We start from the raw sequence: 22,847 nt of genomic DNA on the forward strand, positions 1-22,847 counted from the left end.
TGAGAACTTGCATGACTTGGGTTAATCTAATTCACCTTACCAATGCAGCTGTGGTTCATTTACTTTTGCACATGCTCTGATTCCATGCTTCATGTCTACTGGCAACTCCCACGTTTCCCTCAACACAAGCAAATGGAATTGATGAACACAAACCAGCTATTTCATGTACAAAAAAAGTGGTGAGAGTCAAGAATCATAGAGAAGAGGCTGCTATCCCTTTTGTGGGTTGATTGCTGAACTTGAGCCATGTTCGTGCCACAGTGCCACTGAGGTGTACTCCTCTGACCCTCAACCTCTAGGGCTGATTCATTTTGGGGTTTGCAGGAAAAAACGTGATTTTGCCAGGGTTTGCCTGCACTGTAAAAAAATGGGTGTTACATTTCTTATTTGTTTCAACTCTTAGTACTCCTTTCAGTAAGCTTCTTACAATATACCTCAATATATTACCATTAGATATCTAAAACCACTAAATTCATAAACATCGATTTTGCTTACCGTCAACTCAAAATCGACTCTGTTTTTTTATATATAAACTAAATTGTGCTATAGTGCTATAAAGATCCAATCAAACTGTTGCCTTAGATTTTTTGGTAACACTTTACATTGTGTTTACTTACTAACGTGAAGTAATGCATTAGTTAAGATGAACAACACATGAAGTAACACATTAACAATAATTAACTAACGTTAAGTAAACATGTAACAGTTACGGCTCCTGTTGTGGCTCTTTGTTGCTTGCACCTTTTTTGGTGCGACCTTAAAGGAATATATTACATTGTACTGATTTACCTACATAAGTAATGGGTAACTTGGAAATATCCAGAATCTATCAGCATAGGAACTGATGTGTGTCCATACTGTTTTTAGCTCTTTAGTCCCTTTTGCCCCAAACTAAAACACTAAAGCTCTAAAAAGGTGCGAGCAACAAAGAGCCAAAACAGGAGCCGCAACTGTTACATGTTTACTTAACGTGAGTTAATTATTGTTAATGTGTTACTTCGTTAATTATTGTTAATGTGTTAATGTGTTGTACATGTTGACTAAAGCATTACTTCATGTTAGTAAGTAAACAATTAATATAAAGTGTCACCAATTTTTTTTTTTTTGCTTTAAACTATCTTACAGTATGAAGTCACTCAAATACTTTTATACACTTCAAATTCCTCATCTGCTTCATTGCATAATCACAGTCATTTACTCACAACACCAACAAAATGCATTTACCATTTTGTGACATCTTAGGAGCATGGAGTGAGTGATGGGTAAAGTCTTTATTAATGAAACATACAAAGAAAATAAACACACAAAGCAGCTTTGAGTAGAAGCAAAGAGTAGGCCTATAAGTAAAAAGATGTTAGAAGCAACTAGCAGAAATGCTACTATAGTAGTATGCTACTACTGCACAGGAACAGATTGGCAAGCTCATAATGGAGGCTTACCATTAATTTATGGCAATAACAATGTCATTGTGGCAGTGCAGAGGCTTGGTGGTTAGCAGGTTTGGCTCTCAGCTCTACGGTCTTTGTATTTGTTTCTTTGTCTGGGTGGAGTTTATATGTTCTCTCCATGTCTGGTTCTCTGCTTTCCTCACCCAAACAATGGCAGTTAGGTCATTTGGATACTCTAAAGCATCCTGGTGAGAATATGTGTAAATGCTTGTATGTCTGTATGCCCAGTGATGGATGGTGCACAGTCCTGGGTGTTATCCTGCCTATTCTTCTTTGCAGCCAGTGCATTCTCTGAGGAGGCTGTAGTTTCTGGTTGAGAGTACACTAGAGGATTGGCTGCCACTTTTCATTGGTGCGTAATAATTGGATGTAAAAGATGAGTGTTGATGTTAAACTATAATAATCAGTACAAAGTGGTCAGACCTAAAAGTCAGTTAAAGTCAGCTGTAAATTTCAATATAATACAGACACAACCCAAAAATCTCAGCATTTCTCAATGTGTACACATTAAGTTACCTTTCTAGCATTTGAACTAAATTGTGAGAATGCACATCTTTTCAAACTAGCCAGTCTATGCAGCTATCTAATTAGCCTGCAGGCATTTTAGATACAAATCAGCAAACAGGACTTGCCTAACTACACTTCACCATTCCGTATTTCATTATATTTGTTAGCATGATCATCACAGAACATAACATTGTTGTAAGTTGTATGTTCCATAAACATAAATTTATTTACAGAGGAGACCAGTCCGGCTGTGAGGGGGGTTGCGGCCTCTGACTCTCCCACGGGGCATCCCTTCATCCAGCTGCTCTTCTAGCCCTCTGACTCTCCCCGGGGCATCCCTTCAACCGCAGTGACACCAAAGGTCACTCTGAGGGAAACCTGGCCCATAGGTCTCCTAAATAGGGAGCTCCCCTAAGGCATCCTTCTAGCCTCCCTCTGACCTGGAGGAGTTGGAGAGCAGTACTAAGGTAGGGGAGTTCCCTGGCCTGTATGACATGGAGATGGAGGAATCCTCCACCACTCAGAGTTGGAGGTGGAGGAGGAAGGTGTGGCCGGTGCGTGCCTTTCCATGGCAGGTGCGGGCCCCTCCATGGCCCAGGAAACCTCTTTATTTTTGTACTTTACTCTTTCCCCCTCTATGTTCCTGTAACATTCTTTCTTTGTGTCTGTTCCAATGTTACTGTAACGTGGCTCGCGCCACAGAGCGAGAGGACGGACACAAGTGCTGAGAAGAGCGAGATTTATTCAGGGGAATACCGTATTCATCGTCGGATAGCCAGGCAGGGTCGATAGCAGGAGGGCAGTCCGTGAAACAAGCAAAGACAGGCATTACAAAGACAGGGAGCACGGGTAACAGGGGAAACACGAATATGGTCAGGTACAGAGAACAGCGAAGAAACAGACACGATAACAAATCAAATTCAAAATACCGGACGAAGGACAAGGGAGACTCAGGGGCTTATATGCACAGACATTAAACAAGGGGCAGGTGATGACAATGACACAGGGGTGTGGTAACAAACGAGGAATCAAAACCAACGAGCAGGGCGGGACAAACAGGCAGGGAACACGGACATGAGGGAACCCAGAGTGACAGCTACGAGAGGGGGCGTTGCCCTACGTGACAGTTACCCTTTGTGTCTTTGTCCCTGTCTTTGTGCCTTGTGTGTTTTCCCTAGTCCTCCCATGGAGGGCTTTGTAGGCTGGCTTGTTGGCAACTCTGTCAACCCAGGGGTATTTGCTCCTGGAGGTTTGAGCACTGTGGGTTCGGCGCTCAGATACCACCCTTTGTTGCAGGTCTAGGGTCAGTCCGCTAATGCTGGGCACTCTGGGAAAAAAAGCGCCCCTCGTGGGGGGGTTCTGTCATGTTGGCCACACCTGACTCCTCTCTGGCTACAATGTGTCTGTGCATGGATGTATTCATCAGTGTTTTTCATCTCAGCTACCCCTTGACTTGTTAAAATTATGTGTTGCACATGTCTTAATGTAGTAAAGTGTACTAGACTGTTGTCAGTTGTTGTCCTGGGGTGGGTTTCCCGAAACGTTCGTAGCGCTAAGTACTTCTTAACCTCGTACGTTTCATACGAGGTTACGAAGTACTTAGCGCTACGAACGTTTCGGGAAACCCACCCCTGACTCGTTCTGTCAGTTCATGTCACATTTTGCTCTTTTTTTGAATAATAAAACGAAAAGTAAAATATGCTGTTCCCTCAGCATTCTGCCTCATCCCTCACACTCATCTCTCACTGTTACATTATGGACTACAGCAAAAAATATAAGCATGAAAAAATTTAGTGAAAATAAGTTATATTTCAAGTTATAGTGAAATTTACACAGAAAATGTATGTCTTCTCATAAAGAGCTGCTCAGGGTGGAGAATGAATATATGAGTAAAAGCATGTACTACATAAACTTGTATCTTTTGTCTAAAAAAACCCTAAGCAGAACAGAAAATTATATCTGTAAGAACTGAACATCTCAATCATCATGTTTCACAGAGATATGAAGGTCACCTTATTGGCTTTGAAATAATTAATTTCATATTTACCATAAGATCCTACAATCTCACTTTATGATGTTACTGAATGGCTAAATTATGATTTATACTGACTGTTTTATGGGTAGTAGCTAACAACAATGTATTAGAGATATGAGCACAAGCGCCCATTATATTTAATTAGACAGTCTATACAGGGCAGGTGCTATGACCCCTTCAAATGATGTCTATGACCCTAATGTAGAGTGTCATTAAAAGTTCATGCTCTTGCTTTTTGTTGTCATGAACCATTTCAAAGAGTAATATGGTGCATATGGAAAAATCAATTAATTAAATCACCTAAACCTACTGTAGCTACTTTGTATTTCATACCTTACTGTATGCTGTCTTTCAAACCTGACTCGATAAACAGCAGAATGCCATAACTCTACTATCTGGATTCATGCTCTATTTAGCCTAATCAAATGTTTAGCTCCATGTTATAAAAAGAGCTCCATCTAGGTTCAGTTTGGCTCAACCTGTCCCTGAAAAGAATCTCTTATTGATATTATGCTGGACTCTGTAAAGACGTTTTTTGTCATTCAAACGTGTTTTTAAACTTTAACATTAAAGGAAGAATGTCTTACTCTAATATAATAAATTAGGAAAACTGGCATTCTTCATCCTTTGATTGCATGTGTTCAGAGATACCCATGGAAAATAAAACCTTCTCAGATATAAACTACAGTAATGTCAGTATTTTATTTGTTTCGTAATGGCTATTACATGCATGCTGTTTGACATTTGTTGTCATTGTGGTCCTAAAAAATTGTGAAACCTGAGGGCATGATCTGGTGGTTGGGGAACTGGTCTTGTGACTGGAGGGTTGTGGGTTTGATTCTCAGAGCTTAAGCCCCTGAAAAAGGCACCTAACCCCAACTGCTCCCCGGGTGTTGGGCTAGGGCTGCCCACTGCTCTGGGCACATGTGCACAACAGCCCCTAGTGATCAATACTGTGTGTGTGTGTGTGTGTGTGTGTGTGTGTGTGTGTGTGTGTGTGTGTGTGTGTGTGTGTGTGTGTGTTTGTTCTCACTGCACAGGTGGGAAAAAGGCAGAGGACTAATTTTAATTGGGGTAAAAATCAGAATTTACAATATGGAAAACAACTTCTGCAATACAGTAAGCTTATTAGATGTGTCTTGTAAATAAATTCAGAAATGTATGAAAGTTTAAAAATCAAATAAGTTATTTATTTATATGTCCTTATATATAGGTCCTGAAAATTTGTTATAGGGCCTATATTAATGAAAAGCAAAAATGTGGCAAAAAGGTTCTATGTAAAGTACTGACAAAAGGTGGACTAAGTTTGGATCTAAAATCTGTGCTTCATACTCTTACACTATGGTACTGCAACAAACCACAATTTAGCTCCTCGTTGATATAGCGAGAGAAAAATAAAAGAAGACTAGGCGACATTGATTGGTACGGAGCTCAGCGTGAATCACCTGAATCACAGCCTTCCGGTGGGAATTCTTTCCCACCAGAAGAGGGCAATCGGATTCATCGTGCAGAGTGAAGTTGCCAAATAAGACTAAGCGTTCTTGTTAGAGCACTGGTAGTGGTGTGGCAAACGGACTCTCAAAATCCTCTCTTATTTCTGAAAGATTCTCGAGGAAGGAAAAGCAGGTTTTATGACGCATGTCAGACATGCTCTGTGTGTCTTTCAGCAGGAATATTGTCATCACAGCCGAACCTCTATTCTGGCTTTTACAGGATAAAATACTTCCACGGGATTTTTTTCCATTCCAGTTTTTGCTTGGCTGTCTTTTTGTCAACGCTCGTTTATCCAACGTCGTAGTTACCCATGACCGGAAATATTTTTCTCATAGGCATTTTTTGTCACTACAGTTAAACGTTATTTGGGATCAGTGAATCTATTTTATGTTAAGCACAAAGATGAGTGTTGGGGAAAGAAAAATATTCCCCCCTTGTTTTCATCTTGACAACGAGACATGTTGCTTTTCAAAACTGCGGAACTGAATTTTCAAACGGATACTGAGTTTTCTCTACCTTACCAAAGCTTGGGTGCACTGCAGCTGCGGGCAGGTAGTCTGTCTGCGTTGGTCAGGAAGGTTTGCTACGCCGGCTGGACCTGCGTGAGCTGCTCTAAGACATTGAGGTCGACGAAGAGGGGCGAGCGTGCCATGTGTGTTCAGTGGCTACACAACTGAGCGCTGTAAACCTGAAAAACAAAATCGGATAAAGCGCAGATATGGGTATGTCAACGATTTAAAGAAATTCTAACTAAAAATCGAATCGGAGTGCATAGTACCATTCTGTCTGGATATATCGGGTTCTACAAGTATCTGCTGTTTTACTACTGAACTGGCCTTCCATTTGCTAGTGAAATGATATCGTGCAGGTATCAAGAAATGTCTTGGCACATAGTGTCCATGGAAAAGTGGTGAACCTAGTGTGGGGCGCAGTGCCACACGACTCTCCTATTAAAAATACAACTGTGGTATGAAGTTGGTTATTCATAATTAGTTAATATCCCGCATATACATCTTAGATTCTGTTTCATGGTAAGTGATGCTTGCGCGACAACTTTGGCATTGTAATTATGCTGATACACGCATCCCACTGGACTGAAGCATGCTGCAGTGGGAAATAACGGGTTTATACTGGGATCAACAGGTTATTGGTAGGTTTGATGGTTCCCTGGTGTAATCCGATCATGTTATTCAAACGACTTGGTTTGCATCCAGAGCTGCCGTCACATCTAAAGCATTTTAAATGTACAGTTTTCCTTCTTCATTTCAAAGCGGTACTGCGTGCTCAGCTGTGCTTGTAATCTCCGGACTGAGATTGATTCGACTTTAGAGGAAAAACAAAAAAACTGAATCGTGCTTTACAAGTTAACATCGTTTACTTTATATAGCTGTTTTTCTCAGTACAAGTCTAGTCACCTGTTACCTATGCGATAAGCTTGCATCGGACAGGTGAAAGAGATCATCTTCCACTAACATGAAGTCAGTTCTGAAGGCACATAATCCGGTCGCAAAAAGAAATGCGGAGCACTAATCAAATACTATATAGTTAAATGTAACCTTTCAAGCAAGAAAATTATCATTAAAATAGATTTACACAGGTACATTGGTGTCATTGTATGTGCTCAAAAGCATGGTCATCTTTTCTGTATGCGTATACCTGGTTATTCCATCTATGTTCATATGACGAGTCAGTAAAATAAGTAAAAACAAACAAACAAAAAAAAGAGTTCTTTCTGATTACTGTTCATTTTTACTAGCAAGTTAAATCTAAAAATAAAACTCAATAACACAAAGGTCCTCTAGAACACACACACACACACACACACACACACACACACACACACACACACACACACACACATTGTTTATATTAAAAAGGGAATAAATGTAAAGGTCCTAAATATAGTGCAAAAAACCTAATACAAGAAATATATTTAATGCATATAACCATCAATGTATAGCTCATTAATTGGCTTTGGTAACTTGGAGTTTTCATTCTTTTTATACAGTTTTTGTATTTTACACATGGTATTTTAGAACTATATTTTGTATATTTGTATATTTTGTCATTTGTCTTTTTTTTCTTTTTTTGAGAATGGAGATTGATGGAGAGAATGGTTATTCCCTTGTGTTTCCTTTTTACTCTCTCATCATATTACATGTTTTGGCTAACTCTAGCTCAGGTCAACACTCTTAGACAGATGAGATATGCCTTATTAATTGTCTAAGAGCTTTTCCATGTGATGGAGTGGAGTAAATGTCAAAACAGATAACTGGACCAGGAGACTGATAATGATGGACAAAGTGATGGTGGAAACATACATGTTTTCAAATTTGGAAATTTGGACCAAATGAGGAAACTTGTGTTTGGATATGATGGTTCTGATTGCGGAAATTAGAATGTAGGTAATGGAAATATAATTAAGGGTGATTGCATGTTTACTAAAATGTGCCACTGTGGAAGTAATTTCTTTTTGAATGATGTACTTGAACTGCCATTTAAATGAGATTGTAGTGGAGGTCTAAAATCTTGCTTGAGCATTTATTTATCAAATTAGCACTGGCATGTTCTGAATGTTTCTTTTGCAATCCAATGCCTTATTTGCCTAACATGATGAGGTTTTGGCAATTATGCTGTGTATTATGGTCAGGAGCATTGCAAATGAGAATTTATAATGCACCCTTTTAATTATTTTTTTTTAAAGTTTCATCTCACAGACCTCTCACGTATTCAAAGGCTTACTTTCTACTAAGACAAGTAGAATGTACAGTTTGCAGTTTTGTAAAATGTCATTACGAACACAAGTGTGTGTGTGTGTGCACATACACAGTATCTGTTGATATCATTACATTAAGACTTGTTAACCTACTATGCACCTACTAAGAATATATTGTTTTTGTATGTCTCTTAATGGAATTGTGTGCATCTCTGTTCAAATTGACCATGTTTTAAATCTCAAGAGTGTAAACTGTAGGCTAATAAATGCATATACTATAGGAAGAAACATCCAAATGCTCCATTTGTGTTGTCCTCTAATTTAGCTATACTAAAGCTATACTACTAGTTTAGAAATAGCAAACATAAAGCAGTTAGCATTGTTTTACAGAAATAAAGTAAGAATTTATAATAAATAAGCAATATTGCTGTGTTGAAACAAACTGAATTCCTTTGAAAGATGTATTAGATTAGTATATCAGTAATTAGTATTAGTTTAGTAAAAGTTTGGTTTGTTTCATCCAGATGACTTACACAAAATACTTAGTGGTAGAGAACTGTTTTATTCATTTGCAAGTACTATATTTTATGCATCCGACAACCAGACAGAACTACTGCAGGTTTAAATTTTAAAAACATTTATTTCATAATTATTTCCCCAAGAATTATAAATGAGTCATTGCTTGTGTCATGCTGTACTATGTCTAGATATTTCTATACACGTTATCTTCACGTAATGAAGCAAGACTACAGAATTTGTTACTGTATTATAGGTTGTCAGAATGATAAATATGCTCCTAAATATAGTAAAATGGACCCTTTTCTCCTCTATCCAATTTAACATGGTCATTTGGGAAAAGTTTATTAGTACTTGGGTTCTGTAGCTGGCACAATGTATATTCATAGCTATAGAATAATGCTTGAGGAACCGAGTGTGAACAGAAAATTGTTAGCTTCTTTGTTTTTCATTATATTCACATTACTTAATTGTGATAGACACAGCATTCAATATATATGGGAAACAGTGAGACTGAATCATTTTCATTAAGAACCGCGGACTTGAATTGTACAAATACAATATGTATACTGAAGGCATTAGTAGAGTACATGTGCAACTAGCATCACTTGCTGCACATTCAAAAATGTCCATCAAAATGAACGTTGGTTCTGAAATATTTATATGATATCCTGCTTGATTCCAGTTGTACTAGCAATTATATTGATCTCTCTCTAAGGGTTTGTAATATGAAGTCACTTTGGTTACTAAGTATGAAATGATCTAGTCCACTTATTAAGCTAATCAGTTTCAGTATTATCCAATACCTTGAACTTACCTTTTTGCCCCTCTGTCTCTGAAGGTTCCCTGGTGCGAAGTCCCTGGCTCATGATCCCTCTGCTGGTGCAGGCCTGGCTCATTGCTTCCCCCAGCAGAGTTCGAGAGCGGCCGTGCCCCCGGAGTTGCCGCTGCGATGGCAAAATTGTCTACTGTGAGTCAAATGCCTTTCGTGATGTGCCAAAGAATGTGTCCATGGGATGCCAGGGCCTCTCCCTGCGCTATAACAGCTTGGTGAGCCTCAGGGCTGATCAGTTTGCCAGTCTTAGTCAACTTGTCTGGCTGTATCTTGACCACAACTATATAAATATGGTAGACAGCCAAGCTTTCCATGGTGTGAGGAGACTAAAGGAGTTAATCCTCAGTTCAAATAAAATCACGCAGTTGGATAACAGCACATTCCATTCAATACCAAACCTGCGCAACTTGGACCTTTCATACAATAAACTGCAGGTACTACAGCCTAACCAGTTTCAAGGCCTACGGAAGTTGTTAAGTCTCCACATGAGATCCAATTCCCTCAAGACAGTTCCCATGCGCGTGTTTCAGGATTGCCGAAATCTAGAATTCCTTGACTTGGGTTATAATCGACTAAGAAGCCTTACTCGTAATGCTTTTGCTGGACTGCTCAAGCTGACTGAGTTACATTTGGAGCACAACCAATTCTCAAAGATCAATTTCTCTCATTTCCCTCGTTTAAACAACCTTCGAGCTCTCTATTTGCAGTGGAATCGGATAAAATCTGTAACACAGGGAATTACATGGACCTGGACATCTTTACAAAAGCTAGACCTCTCAGGAAATGACCTGCAGGTGTTGGATGCCAACATCTTCCACTGTCTACCCAATTTGCAGACTCTTAACCTGGACTCCAATAAGCTTAGCAATGTGTCTTTGGAGGCTGTGACAGCTTGGATTTCTCTCACTACCATCAGCCTAGCAGGAAATGTTTGGGACTGCAGTTCCAGCCTGTGTCCTCTTGTTGCCTGGTTGAGGAATTTCAAAGGAAATAAGGAAGCAACCATGATTTGTGCTGGACCTAAGCAGGTTCAAGGTGAGAAGGTTATGGATGCTATGGACTCATTTGGTATCTGCAAGGCTACCACAACTCCATATCTTGTAGTATCTACTACAGTCATCTTCCCTTCCAAACCTGGATATATTCCACTTCCCACATTATTCAGGACGGACAAAGAAAGTGCCCACCACACCCCTTTTGTGCCCACCCCAACCACTGCTTTCCCCCATGTTCCGGAGCAGGACTACGAACATGTATCCTTCCACAAGATAATTGCAGGTAGTGTTGCACTCTTTTTATCAGTGGCAATGATCTTGCTTGTGATCTATGTCTCTTGGAAGCGCTACCCAAGTAGTATGAAGCAGCTGCAACAGCACACCATGGTCAGAAAGCGGCGGAAAAAGGCACGGGAGACGGAACGAACCCTCAGCTCCCCATTACAGGAGTATTATGTGGACTACAAACCCACAAACTCTGAGACCATGGATGTACTGGTCAATGGGACAGGACCATGCACCTATACCATCTCTGGCTCCAGAGAATGTGAGGTATGATCTGTCGCCCTCCTAAAATCCATTTCCACTGCTGGGAACAAGAGGTAAATGTCCTGTCAATATGAGGATTTTTTTTTTGTTTGCTTTCCCCCCTTTTCTTTTGCTAGACTGTTTTCTCTTCCCTGTTTACAGGGTAGGAAATATTGGTCAGTGCATGATGACATGAGTCATAGGTGTTTTTTTATATATAATTTTATCTGCAGGTATTGTAAAAGCATGCTACAGGGCACACATGATTGAATTATATGTCAATACTGGTTTGGAGCTTTCTATCACTTTGAAACAATACAGAGTGCTGCTATCAAAGTACATCAACAATTGGATAAAATTGCACAATATAGGCTGGATTAAGTCTCTGTGAAATAGTCCTTTCCTATACAGACTGCATTTTACATTAATTTCTGCCATGGGCAAAACTGAATGAGAGGAAAAGAGATGGTGGTGCTGTTAAAAGTTTGCTTTACTTTGAATTGAGCGTAAATATGGATTGTTGCTGATTATTTATAGTTTTGTATCTGTAGTTCAGGGTATAGCTAATGACTACTAATCCTTACGCTTTCTGTACATCTGATACTAAAGTATATTTAAGTAGGAGCTAAAGCTCTGTGAAATCATATATTTTCCTTATCAGAGCAGGTGTAATACTGGGTCAGGCACATAAGACATCAGGCACATGCAAGGTACACTTTTGTTTTAAACAAAGAAGCCCTCAAGCAGATACAAAAAGCTGATTTGATGTAAATATGGATTATTGCCATTTATAGTTGTATATATGTAGTTTAGGGTACAGCTAATAAACTACTAATCCTTAATCTTTTTGTACATCTGCTACGGAAGTAGATGCAATTTAAGCTCCTTTTTCTAGGAGCTGAAGCTCTGTGCCATTGTATATATTCCTCATCAGAGATGATGTAATACTGGGTCAGGCACAGTAGGAACATGCAAGGAACACAAAAAAAATGTCAACAACGAAGCCCTCAATGTGCGAAACTGAATGCAAGTAAACAATTTATAGGTTATTTCTGCAGTACAAAAACAGTGACTGGTTATATCAAGGATCAGTTTTTCAACTCTCGTCCACCTGTGTATTATGCCATCTTTTGTGTATTACCTGTTTCTATTTTCAGCATGACTGCATAAAAATCTGAAAAACAATGACACTGCAGCTTTGGTACATGGAATCATGAAAGTCAGAGAATGCCACATTCTTTGCACAACAAATTACTTTCACAGCATTGACCATATTATAGCTGCTCCAATATTTAAAGGCTATGAATCATCCGATTGATAGTGAAAAAGCTGAATTCACAACCTGTGAGTAAGACCAAAATTATATCACACGCTTCAAGGTGTAAAATCATTCTCACTGATGGTGGCTATGCCATCATACAATCCCAGGGTGTAGCTATAAAGAGCAACATAACATAAACAGGTTGAAAAAAAACACTTGTTGCTTAAACTGTGTTATCTGCTATTTGGCTTTTCTATGCCATAAGGACAAAAATGCAAAAGTTGCTGTTGTGAATTATCACTAATAACATCAAGAGGATAATTTCAGGGAATTCTTAAGGATATATTTTGTAGACATCTGTTCTTCATTTAGTGCAAATTGTAACATCAATTATATATCATCAGTATATAGTCCAGCCATTTCTGTGGCTTCTGGAAATGTAAGTCTTTGGCACTTTAGTGGAAGGCAACTGGTGTTTTGCTGTACTGTAACTTAACTGTTTCAGTACAGTTTTATTACACATATGCATAAACAAACCTGATTGCACAATTGGTATCAAATGATTTTTGCTCCCTGTTAATGCATGATCTTTAGGAGGTAATGCTCTTTTACTTCTCCCTCTCTTGGTCACTTTCTCACTGACTTGTTCACTCTCCCTGCACTAGGAGTATCTTGTTTTTAAGCACATATTTATTGGTTTATTCATTTTCTTCTCTTAAAGATTTGAATAAAAGAATAATACTTCTCCATCATTGGAAACTGTACTGCCTTCTTTCATCATGCAAAGAAGTAAACAGAATCAAATAAAAACAATTTTAAAGTCCTGTATTCAAGCAGATACCAGTCCCAGTCTAAAACTCATTCCTGTAAATCAACCCAAAATCCTCATAAAATCAAAAGAAAATTTGTTGTCTTCTATTAACAAATATACCTTGCAAAAAATGTTCATGTCACAAGTTGTATTTAGTGTATGATATACAAGCAAAAAATTTGATTAGTTGCCAAAATGTCTCTTGTCCTTTAATTGTGTGTGCTGTTTTGGTCGCCAGCCGAGCAGACACTGGCAGCGTTTTGTTGAGGAGGCAAGACCACAGGAGGTCTGGGCTGGAGGCCATTAAAGAGCCCACTTGATGATGTGCACAGTCAGCCTGCCTGTATTTACAGTGTGAGATGCATATATTTTATATATACACTATATTGTCAAAAGTATTTGCTCACCTTCCTTGACTCACATATGAGCCTAAGTAACATCCCATTCCTAATCCATAGAGTTTAATATGGCATTGGTCTAACCTTTGTAGCTAGAACAGGTTTAACTCTTCTGGGAAGGCTGTACACAAAGTTTAGAAGTGTGTTTATGAGGATTTTTGACCATTCTTCCAGAAGCACATTTGTCTGGGTATGCTGAAGCATTCAAACTTCCTTTTACTGGATTCCTTTCAATTTGGATGGGTGAGCGAATACTTTTGGCAATAGTGTGTGTGTGTGTGTGTGTGTGTGTATATATTGGGATGTATTTTCAGGTAGAACCCCTTTGTGTAGGTTGTGAAAATGCTCTGAAGAATACATTCCTATAATGAACACTCTTAGAGTTATGTTTAAGACTATGTTCACATTACATGCTTCACTGTTCAATTCCAGTTTCACAGTCTTGGACAACTTGGTCTTAGCCTTTGCTCAAGATGATACCATCCATACCAAGTGTGTGTATTATATGTGTTTACAAAAGACTCTCAACCTGGCTCCTGTAGATCAGCTCTAAAATATCTCTGTTCACCGAGAAACTGTTCAATTTCCTCAGCAGATACACACAGTTGGCTGTCAACCTCAATTTGCTGTCAACTATTCAGTGTTCAATTCCATAGTCATTGTTCAATTGCAGTTTTTTATTTGCTCAGATCTGATTTGCCTATCTTGGCGATTAACATTCAGAATTATGTATGTCAGACCTGTATGCGAAAGTAAATTTTATTTATGATATTACATCATAAATCAGCTTTACAAATGCATGAGTCCAAATCCTTAATAAGCAAGCCAGGGGCAACAGTGGCAATGAAAAACTCCATAGGCAGGGGTTAGGAAGAAACCTTCTTAGTACCAAGACTCAAAAGGGAACCCATCCTCCATTGGGTGGCCCAGCTAGTAGCAGAGCATTTTTATAGTTGTATATCAGTATGTGTCTGTAATCTGTGCTCTGGCACCTGCATCACGGACAGCCTAAAACATCATATTTATGGGATGACTTATGGTATTAAAACCAGTGAAAAGGAAGTGCTAGCAGCTCATGTATGCATCATTTTGCAAACAGTTTCAGCTGTACATAATCAGGTTGTGCAGTTGACAAAAAGCCAGACAGCTACGCTTTGCTGTCTTCTCACCTACTGTTGTCTCTGCTGTTGTTCTCCTTCATTGTTTTGCCATGTTGCCAGTGCTGGGTAATGATACTGTCTATAGACATCATGGGTACAGTTAACCTCACATATAAAGTGATTCAAGTCTGCATTGAAAAATAAATGGTGGGCTTACACAGCCTTGGAAAAATATTCTGATCTGTGTCACATTGAGGCATACAATTCGGACATGAACCACTTAAGCTTGGTAATCTGAAAGTAAACTTAGGGCTGCATTTCCAATCATGCATGTTTTGTGTCAATAGTGAATCCCTATTGAATTTTCTTTTATTTAGTCATATTATCAGTTATCTTAGTTTAGTTTATTTCCAGTTTATGAAACTAGTGGCTTACATATTTTCAGCTTTGGAGTATACTGTACTGCTGATATCTTAAAATTCCCCTTCAGAACATTTGCTCACATTTCGGTTTATGTGCTATTCATTAAATCACCCACTTAGAAGGTTCTTATGTAATTCTAATTAACCAGTAGACAATGGTGAATGGCAGTGATGTTTAAAATATAACTAATGACGCATCCATATGCACTTAATAAAATAAATTTAATAATGTGCTAGAGTGTTTAAAGATGTACTTCACTCTGGACATGACTTAATGTTACAGAAACACATTATATGATGGATAAAAAAAAACATAGGTAGTGTCATAGGTTATACCTTGACATAGGTAGTGTCTGGAGTTGCCAACAGCTGACAGTGCAAAACATTAAGGGTTCATTCAGAAATCAAGGATGAAAAAAGTCTGCTGGCTCTTGCAGCCCAACTCACATGAAGATAAGAGCAGCTGCTGTTGGATAACTTGACCTGTAAGTACTCAGATAAGAAATGTTCTTGTTTTGTTCTTCCTTGATAGTGCATTAAGAATTCTTTATTGTATGGTTGGTTGATTTTTCATATTCAAACATAACCTAAGTTGGTGCTTTCAATGACTATAATGATTTGGATAGTAGTATGTATGCTAAAGTCGCATATTGTGCATTTTTTTGCTGAAACAAGCAAACATAGTTTACTCAAACCACTGTCCGGTCCATTAAATAGTGCACTCAGTGGAGAATATTATAATAACTCTTAAGCCTAGAATTTTATTGTAACAAAATTCAGATACTGACACATTTTTTGTTGTTGTTGCTTTTTTATGCTATTGTGGTCTGTCAATGTATTAGACAGAGATGGATATGTTTCAGTGTGTTCAATGTGCTGTCCATGGTGCTGAACACAGAGCTCACACATCAAACTTGCCCAGTTGTTGCAACTTTCTGTGTTGATAACTTTTGAACCACGATAATATTGCAAATTTGATCAGCAATTGATTTCTGAGATAATTCTGGTCTTTATAGATATGTTACATAACCTTCCCAATACCTTCCCATTGGAAAAACTTGCCCTTGATCCAATATGGCAGTTTTCAAGATGATGGCCGTGTTTCGTATGTAGCCTAACAGATGAGCCCCACACCCATTATTTGCTGGGCTATTCAGATATGTAATTTTCCCTTTCACTTATATTACACACACACACACACACACACACACACACACACACACACACACACACACACACAGTTATTTGAGCCCTGGTACTCTGGGAATCGTCTCTTACTACCGGTAATCTTAATGTGACAAGCACTGGGAAACTTAAAATGTTGTCCTTTTGCATCAAATGAAATTTGTCCATTCTTTATCACAAAAACATAATTTCCTGAGCCTGTGCAATGTCAAGGACAGGTGAGACAATATAAGAACAAAGTTATATGCTGTTATTTAGCTGTTTAGCAGTAAATGGTGGGATGACATTCTGTCTTATTCAGTAATGTTTCAAGTATTTCATATTTTCATTTGTCACCCACTACATTTTTGTCACTGATATAGTCAGTGAAATGGTGAATCCCTGCATAGCAGAATCTGTCACACATGCAATCAGTGGGTCTAATCATAATTTTATTATTGATTGCATAGGTGGCTATGAAGATCTATAGTCTGCAGTCCAAGTTAGGTTAATGTTGCAATTGCACTGTGAAAAGGAAAGATTTAAGGAGGGCTTGAGGGTGAGAGGCACTGTGCCTCCAAGCTCTCATGAGGGAATTCAAGGGAGCAAGGGAGTGTTAATCGTCAGACGCTAATCGTATTTCCTCTGGCTAGAATAACTAAGAAGTCCCTTCCTCTGCAAGGCCTATTTTTTCTTGCCATCTCTGTGATCCTCTGTACTCATGCCTCCTTGAGGGGCTGTTAGAACCTAATACGATTTTTTTACCATTATGTGTGTCTAAAATGTTTGAGGCAGAACTAGCTTCAAGATGAGAGACATGTTTTTTTTTTTCCCCCTTTTCTGAATGAGAGACAATTAATGTTTTAATGATTGTGCATGCATGAATGCCAGGTAGAATGATTTGAACCCTATGCAAATTCACTAAGTCTTTCAGAGTAAAAATCTGGTGCTCACTTGTTTGAAAACTGCCTTCCAATGTCAGTGAGTGGTGAGTGACTTTGTGCCAAGCAGATTTAATGACGCAGCCCAAAGCAGGCTAGTCTTGCTGCAATAGTCACCACCCCCACCCTTGCTCAGTCTCTACTCTCTGTGTGGCTTCTTCATCCCTCTTTCATACATGCTCCACCTCTCTTCATATTCTTTTTCTGTTTAATTATTGAAAGCTGCTCTCTGCTATAAATTTCTGTGAATTAGTCAAACAATTAAATGTTTAATGTTTTTCTCCCCATTGTCTTCCATTGCTTCTTCCTCTTTCATTTCTGAAATGTATTTAGTCGCATGCGCCAGCAGTAATGGTGACATTCATTAGAGTTGAAATGGCCTTATGAACCAAAGAGAGGCTTTCTGTAGTTGTTGGAACAGATGTGTTTTTTGTGAAGAAGATATAAGATGCTAACAGTCATGTAGTTGAAAAGGTTAATGTTACATAAACATGAACTGTTGAAATTGACATGAGCTGGAAGAGTAGTATGAGCTATTTTTGCTTATGATGTTTAATGATATTGTGGTTCATTATATTGCTGAGCATCTTCTTTCTTCCTTATCAACCCTCAGAGATCTACTGACTCACCAGCATAAGCGTCAATGTTTTTATTAATATCTCTGCTCAAAGACATCGTAGCAATGTGGTTCATAACATGTCCTGAATCTGTAGTCTGCTCTTTAAAGGAGTTATGAACCAATGAATAGAGGTTTAAAAACCTGCCTACATGTGATTTCCACTTGCCACTCCCCTCATGTGATTGGAAGATGTGTGTCATTAATTACAACATGACCAATACATAATCATGACATCACTAAGTATTTACCCCTCACAGATGAAGGAAGAAACCTTTCTTTTCTTTCTTTCCTGAAATCTGGCTAGCTAAAATACTTTGCAAAACATGTTTTGCAAACAGCTACTGAAGCACTACACCTGCTACTAGATAACTACCTAACACTAGCAACACTGGGGAAGTCATGGTCCTGTGGTAGGGAACTGGTCTTGTGACCGGAGGGTTGTGGGTTTGATTCCCAGGCCTGAGGCCATGACTGAGGTGCTTTTGAGCAGGGCACCTAACCCCAACTGCTCCCCGGGCACTGGGCTAGGGCTACCCACCGCTCTGGGCATGTGTGTTTGTGTGTGTGTTTGTGTGTGTGTGTTCTAATTGCACAGATTGGTAAATGCGGAGGACAAAATTCGATTGCGGTTTTTTTTTGTAGTAATGTCGATAATAGTGATGAAGATAAGGGAGCTTGAACCACAGAGGGGTTTGATTCTTTTGATGAAGGAGACTATGAAAATAAAAGACTGTAATGTATAAACCAGGCAGAGGAGGATCCAGATGCGGAATAACACCGGTTTTATTAATGGAGAAATAGCAATACATGGTGAACAACGCCAAACCCAGCTTGTCACACAGAACACAGCTGTTCAGGAGGGCTAGGCAGGGGACGAGGTCTAGGAGGGAAGCAGAGGTCAATACACGGAGAGGCAATCGCAGGTAGAGAACGCTCAGTACGGCATAGTCGGCAATACTTCGCAACCCAGAAGTGTGGCAATGAGTGACAGGTGTGGATGATCTCCCCTTATGAGAGAGATTGAGTGCTGTCCCTAACAAATACATTGATGACTAAATGTTATTTTATAATATTTCTCACTATAATTGTGGGCTTAACGCACGTTCACATTTATGCACAACCTATGCTACTAGCTAGCCGACGAGCTGTAATTGATTCATGATCAATGACATGTCATGACATTTGTTTTTGACTTTTGCCTAAATTGACTGTCCATTAGTAAATGTTTACTTTGTAATTTTCAGTGTGTTATCAAGTATTTTGGAGTTATAGTAGGGTTGCTTTCATTCCCCCAGCACTTCTCCTGTAGATAGTATATCTGGGTGTAAGGAATGAAACCTGTATCTTTTTTAGAGAGAGCTGGAATGACATGGAAATGCAAAATATTTACAATATATGCAATAACACTAGTTATGTACTGCTGTTTTATGCAAAATATTTTTATCTTATCATAATACATTTAGGTAATGAAATTTGCCCACCCTCTTGTTGCATGTAATTAATTCTAGCCAAAATACAAAACAAGAAGCTCACATGGAGCCTGAAGTTTTCTCCTAGCCTGGAGGGCTTTAGAACAGTAATTACTCAGCTTACTTTGCCCAAACCTATTCTCAGCAATGAACAGGCACTCGACATGCTGTAAACACTTCACTTGTTTTTAAGTGTCACATTTTGTCTGCTCCACTTCATGATCCCTCTGCAAAGGTGAGGTGGCAAGCATGGATTATTCATTTGCTATTATGAGGCTCTGCGTTTGGAAAAGAACCGGCAGTTAATTAATATGAGAAGAACCACAAAGTGATGGTGGGGCTTTTAATTACAATGGCTTTTGGCCGTCATTTTAAGTGTATTTTATGATTGAGCAAACTGGTAATTGTTCACCAACATCCTCCACCAATATCAGCATCTAACATACCTTTAGTTGTCATTGTAAATGCAATTAGAAATCAAACTTGCATTTATTTTTGTAGTAATATACTGTGTGTTTTATTTAATTTCATCTATTGGGTCTTTCTTGCTTGTGGTTTTATAAGATTGCATCTGGTATAGCGAGCTCTATACCACTATGTGCACTATGTACCTCTGAGGCATGACTGCTTAAGCGCTCCCCAGTCCTGGCTGCACTGAGCAACAGAGAGAGTATTTTGTTTAGCTTCTCATTTGTTCTGTTTTAATATACCTCAAGTAACATGATGACCATTACTATGCGTTGCCTTGCTGAGCCTGGCTTGCTTTAACAGAAGGACGAGCCAGCGTTGTCTGGCCTAAAACTCAAACTGGGGCATTCAAAACACATGTGAAGGAATCCCCTTTAAGTGTCTTTGCTTCAGCTTTTGTTCCTTAGTTGTGGTGGGAGATTTAAAGTTTTTGTGGTAGGCAAGCTCAAGGGGCCGTCTGTGGCTGACTCTTTCGTAAACTGACTTCTCTTGACAGCTGAAAGAGCAACAGTGCCAGCACAGACAATGCCATACAAGTACTGCCCTGGAGATAGCAGGAGCAATATCGGTTACCTTGGTTACTGGATTCCCTCATCCATGGAGTGTAGCCAAGAATGAGCCTGTCATTTCTGGTTCGCTCTACACATGAAGATATGGAGAGTGACAGGTCAATAGAGCCTTTGGATGTGCCACTTGAATTTTGACTTGCATTTCCAGAAGAAATGTATTAATTACATTTGCAGCACTTGGCCATGAGCATGTTTGAAAATGACAATGATGGACAGAGCAATTGAAAACGTAACATGGAAGACATGTAGAATATTTCTCTTATGAATAATTCATAATGAAGTCTACTATTTTATTCATATCTTACCTTTGTATGGAACCTGGCAAATTAACAGCTGCCATTTGTTAGTGAATAATTCCTAATTAAATCAGCAGCAGGCACAGATTTATATTTCTAAACTTAAGTAAAAGTAGCTACATATGCACTTATGATCAGGCAGATCAAACTTTGATAGTTAACAATTATTTTTCAAGTACTGCTGTTGAAGTTGTGGCTGGATGAAACGTATATATAAACATCTTGGTGAATTCCAGAGTGGAACTGTGAAAAGATGGCACCTGTGCAACAAATCTAGTTGTGAAATAGTTTAGTAGTAGTGTGACTCAAGCGTATCCTGAATTCTGGCCTATCCGTACTATTACCTAGGATGAATTTTGTGATCAGATGCAAAGCACTTTGTAGTGTAACTTTTTAGCATCTGCTAAATGCCGTAAATGTAATTGTAAATTAAATTTCCTCATTCCTAAATATTCAGTAGTTGAATTTGCGTTTGGGATCGACAGCAACTGATCGAGTGGTAGGTCACAAAGTGGTAGGTCACATAAACTCATGGAGCAGGGTCAGCGGATGCTGAAGCGCAAAGTGCAAAGAGGTCGCCAACTTTCTGCAGAGTCAATTACTACAGACATCCAAACTTCAAGTGGCCTTCAGATTAGCTCAAGAACAGTGCACCGAGAGCTTCATGGAATGGGCTTCCATGGTCAAGAAGCTGCATCCAAGCCATACATTACCAAGTGCAATGCAAAATGTCAAATGCAGTGGTGTAAAGTGGTGCACGCCACCACTGGACTATAGAGCAGTGGAGATGCATTCTCCCACGCTTCTTCATCTGGCAATCTGATGGACAAGTCTGGATTTGGTGGTTGCCTGGAGAACGGTACTTGTCTGACTGTATTGTGCCAAGTGTAAAGTTTGGTGGAGAGGGTATTATGGTGTGAGGTTGTTTATCAGGAGCTGGGCTGGTCTCCTTTGTTCCAGTGAAAGGAACTCTGAATGTTTCAGCATACCAAGACATTTTGGACAATTCCATGCTGCCAACTTTCTGGGAACAGTTTGGAGTGGTCTGAAAAAGAGAAAATATCCAGTGAGTGGCAGTTCTGTGGGTGAAAATGCCTTGTTGATGCCAGACGTGAGATGAGATTGGCCAGATTGGTTCGATCTCATAGATTGACAATAGTAACTCAAATAACCGTTACAACTGAGGCATGCAGATGAGCATCTCTGAATGCGCAACAGGTGGATGGGCTACAGCAGCAGAAGATCACACTGGGTGCCACTCCTGTCAGCTAAGAACAGAAATCTGAGGCTACAATTCACACAGGCTCACCAAAATTGGACAATAGAAGATTGGAAAAACATTGCCTGGTCAGATGAGTCTCATTTTCTGCTGTGACATTCAGATGTTAGGCATTAACAGCATGAAAGCATGCAACCATCCTGCCTTGTATCCACAGTTCAGGCTGGTTGTGGTGCAATGGTGTGCGGGATATTTTCCTGGCACACTTTGGGCACATTAGTACCAATTGAGCATCGTGTCAACACCACAGCCTACCCGAGTATTGTTTCTGACCATGTCCATCCCTTTATGACCACAGTGTACCATCTTCTGGTGGCTACTTCCAGCAGGATAACGCGCCATGTCATAAAGCACGAATCATCTCAGACTGGTTTCTTGAACATGACAATGGGTTCACTGTACTTGAATGGCCTCCAGAGTCACCAGATCTCAATCCAATAGAGCACCTTTGGGATGTGGTGGAATTGATATTCACATCATGGATGTGCATCTGACAAATCTGCAGCAACTGCTTGATGCTATCATGTCGATATGGACCAGACTTTCTGAGGAATGTTTCCAGTACCTTGTTGAATCTATTCAATGAGTTTTAATGAGAATTAATATTGGACTTGAACTGGATTCACACATACATACAAGACACAGCATACATGAACCTAAGAACACATGCCATCCTTCCATTTTGAATACACCATGTATCAGAAAACTACAGTTAAAGACTACACAATTAGCTAGCTTTCATCAGATCAATAATTTAAGATGTCATTTGAGAAATTCCATAAGGATTAAATGTATTCTTAACCTCTTTGACAATTTGCGCCCCCTAGCGATCCCGTCGCCGGGCAAAATCTGTTTATCCACACAAAATAATTAATATCGCCGAAAATTCTTAAAATGCAAACACAACACACTGATTGTATTTTTTTTTTACTGGTATAACATCCTGCATACCGATTTTCAGCCATCTACAAACAAC

The 22,847-nt window shown here is 39.2% G+C and overlaps 1 protein-coding gene across 4 annotated transcripts in view; it reads left to right on the forward strand.

Moving 5' to 3' along the window:
* Positions 1 to 22,847, forward strand: part of LOC143512734 (leucine-rich repeat transmembrane neuronal protein 4) — a 146,088-nt gene that overhangs the window by 15,714 nt on the left and 107,527 nt on the right. Inside the window, exons 1-3 of one of the 4 annotated variants that reach the window (XM_077003369.1) lie at positions 5,506 to 6,206; positions 9,558 to 11,098; positions 13,385 to 13,488. In XM_077003369.1, coding sequence (XP_076859484.1) covers positions 6,203 to 6,206; positions 9,558 to 11,098; positions 13,385 to 13,453 — 1,614 coding nt within the window. In that variant the 5' untranslated portion in view covers positions 5,506 to 6,202 and the 3' untranslated portion in view covers positions 13,454 to 13,488. Of the gene's footprint in view, positions 1 to 5,505; positions 6,207 to 9,557; positions 11,149 to 13,384; positions 13,489 to 22,847 lie in introns of those variants that run through there. The other 3 variants (XM_077003367.1, XM_077003370.1, XM_077003368.1) reach the window with 3 other exon arrangements.

The sequence above is a fragment of the Brachyhypopomus gauderio genome, chromosome 4 (assembly GCF_052324685.1).
Source record: "Brachyhypopomus gauderio isolate BG-103 chromosome 4, BGAUD_0.2, whole genome shotgun sequence".
Taxonomy (NCBI): domain Eukaryota; kingdom Metazoa; phylum Chordata; class Actinopteri; order Gymnotiformes; family Hypopomidae; genus Brachyhypopomus; species Brachyhypopomus gauderio.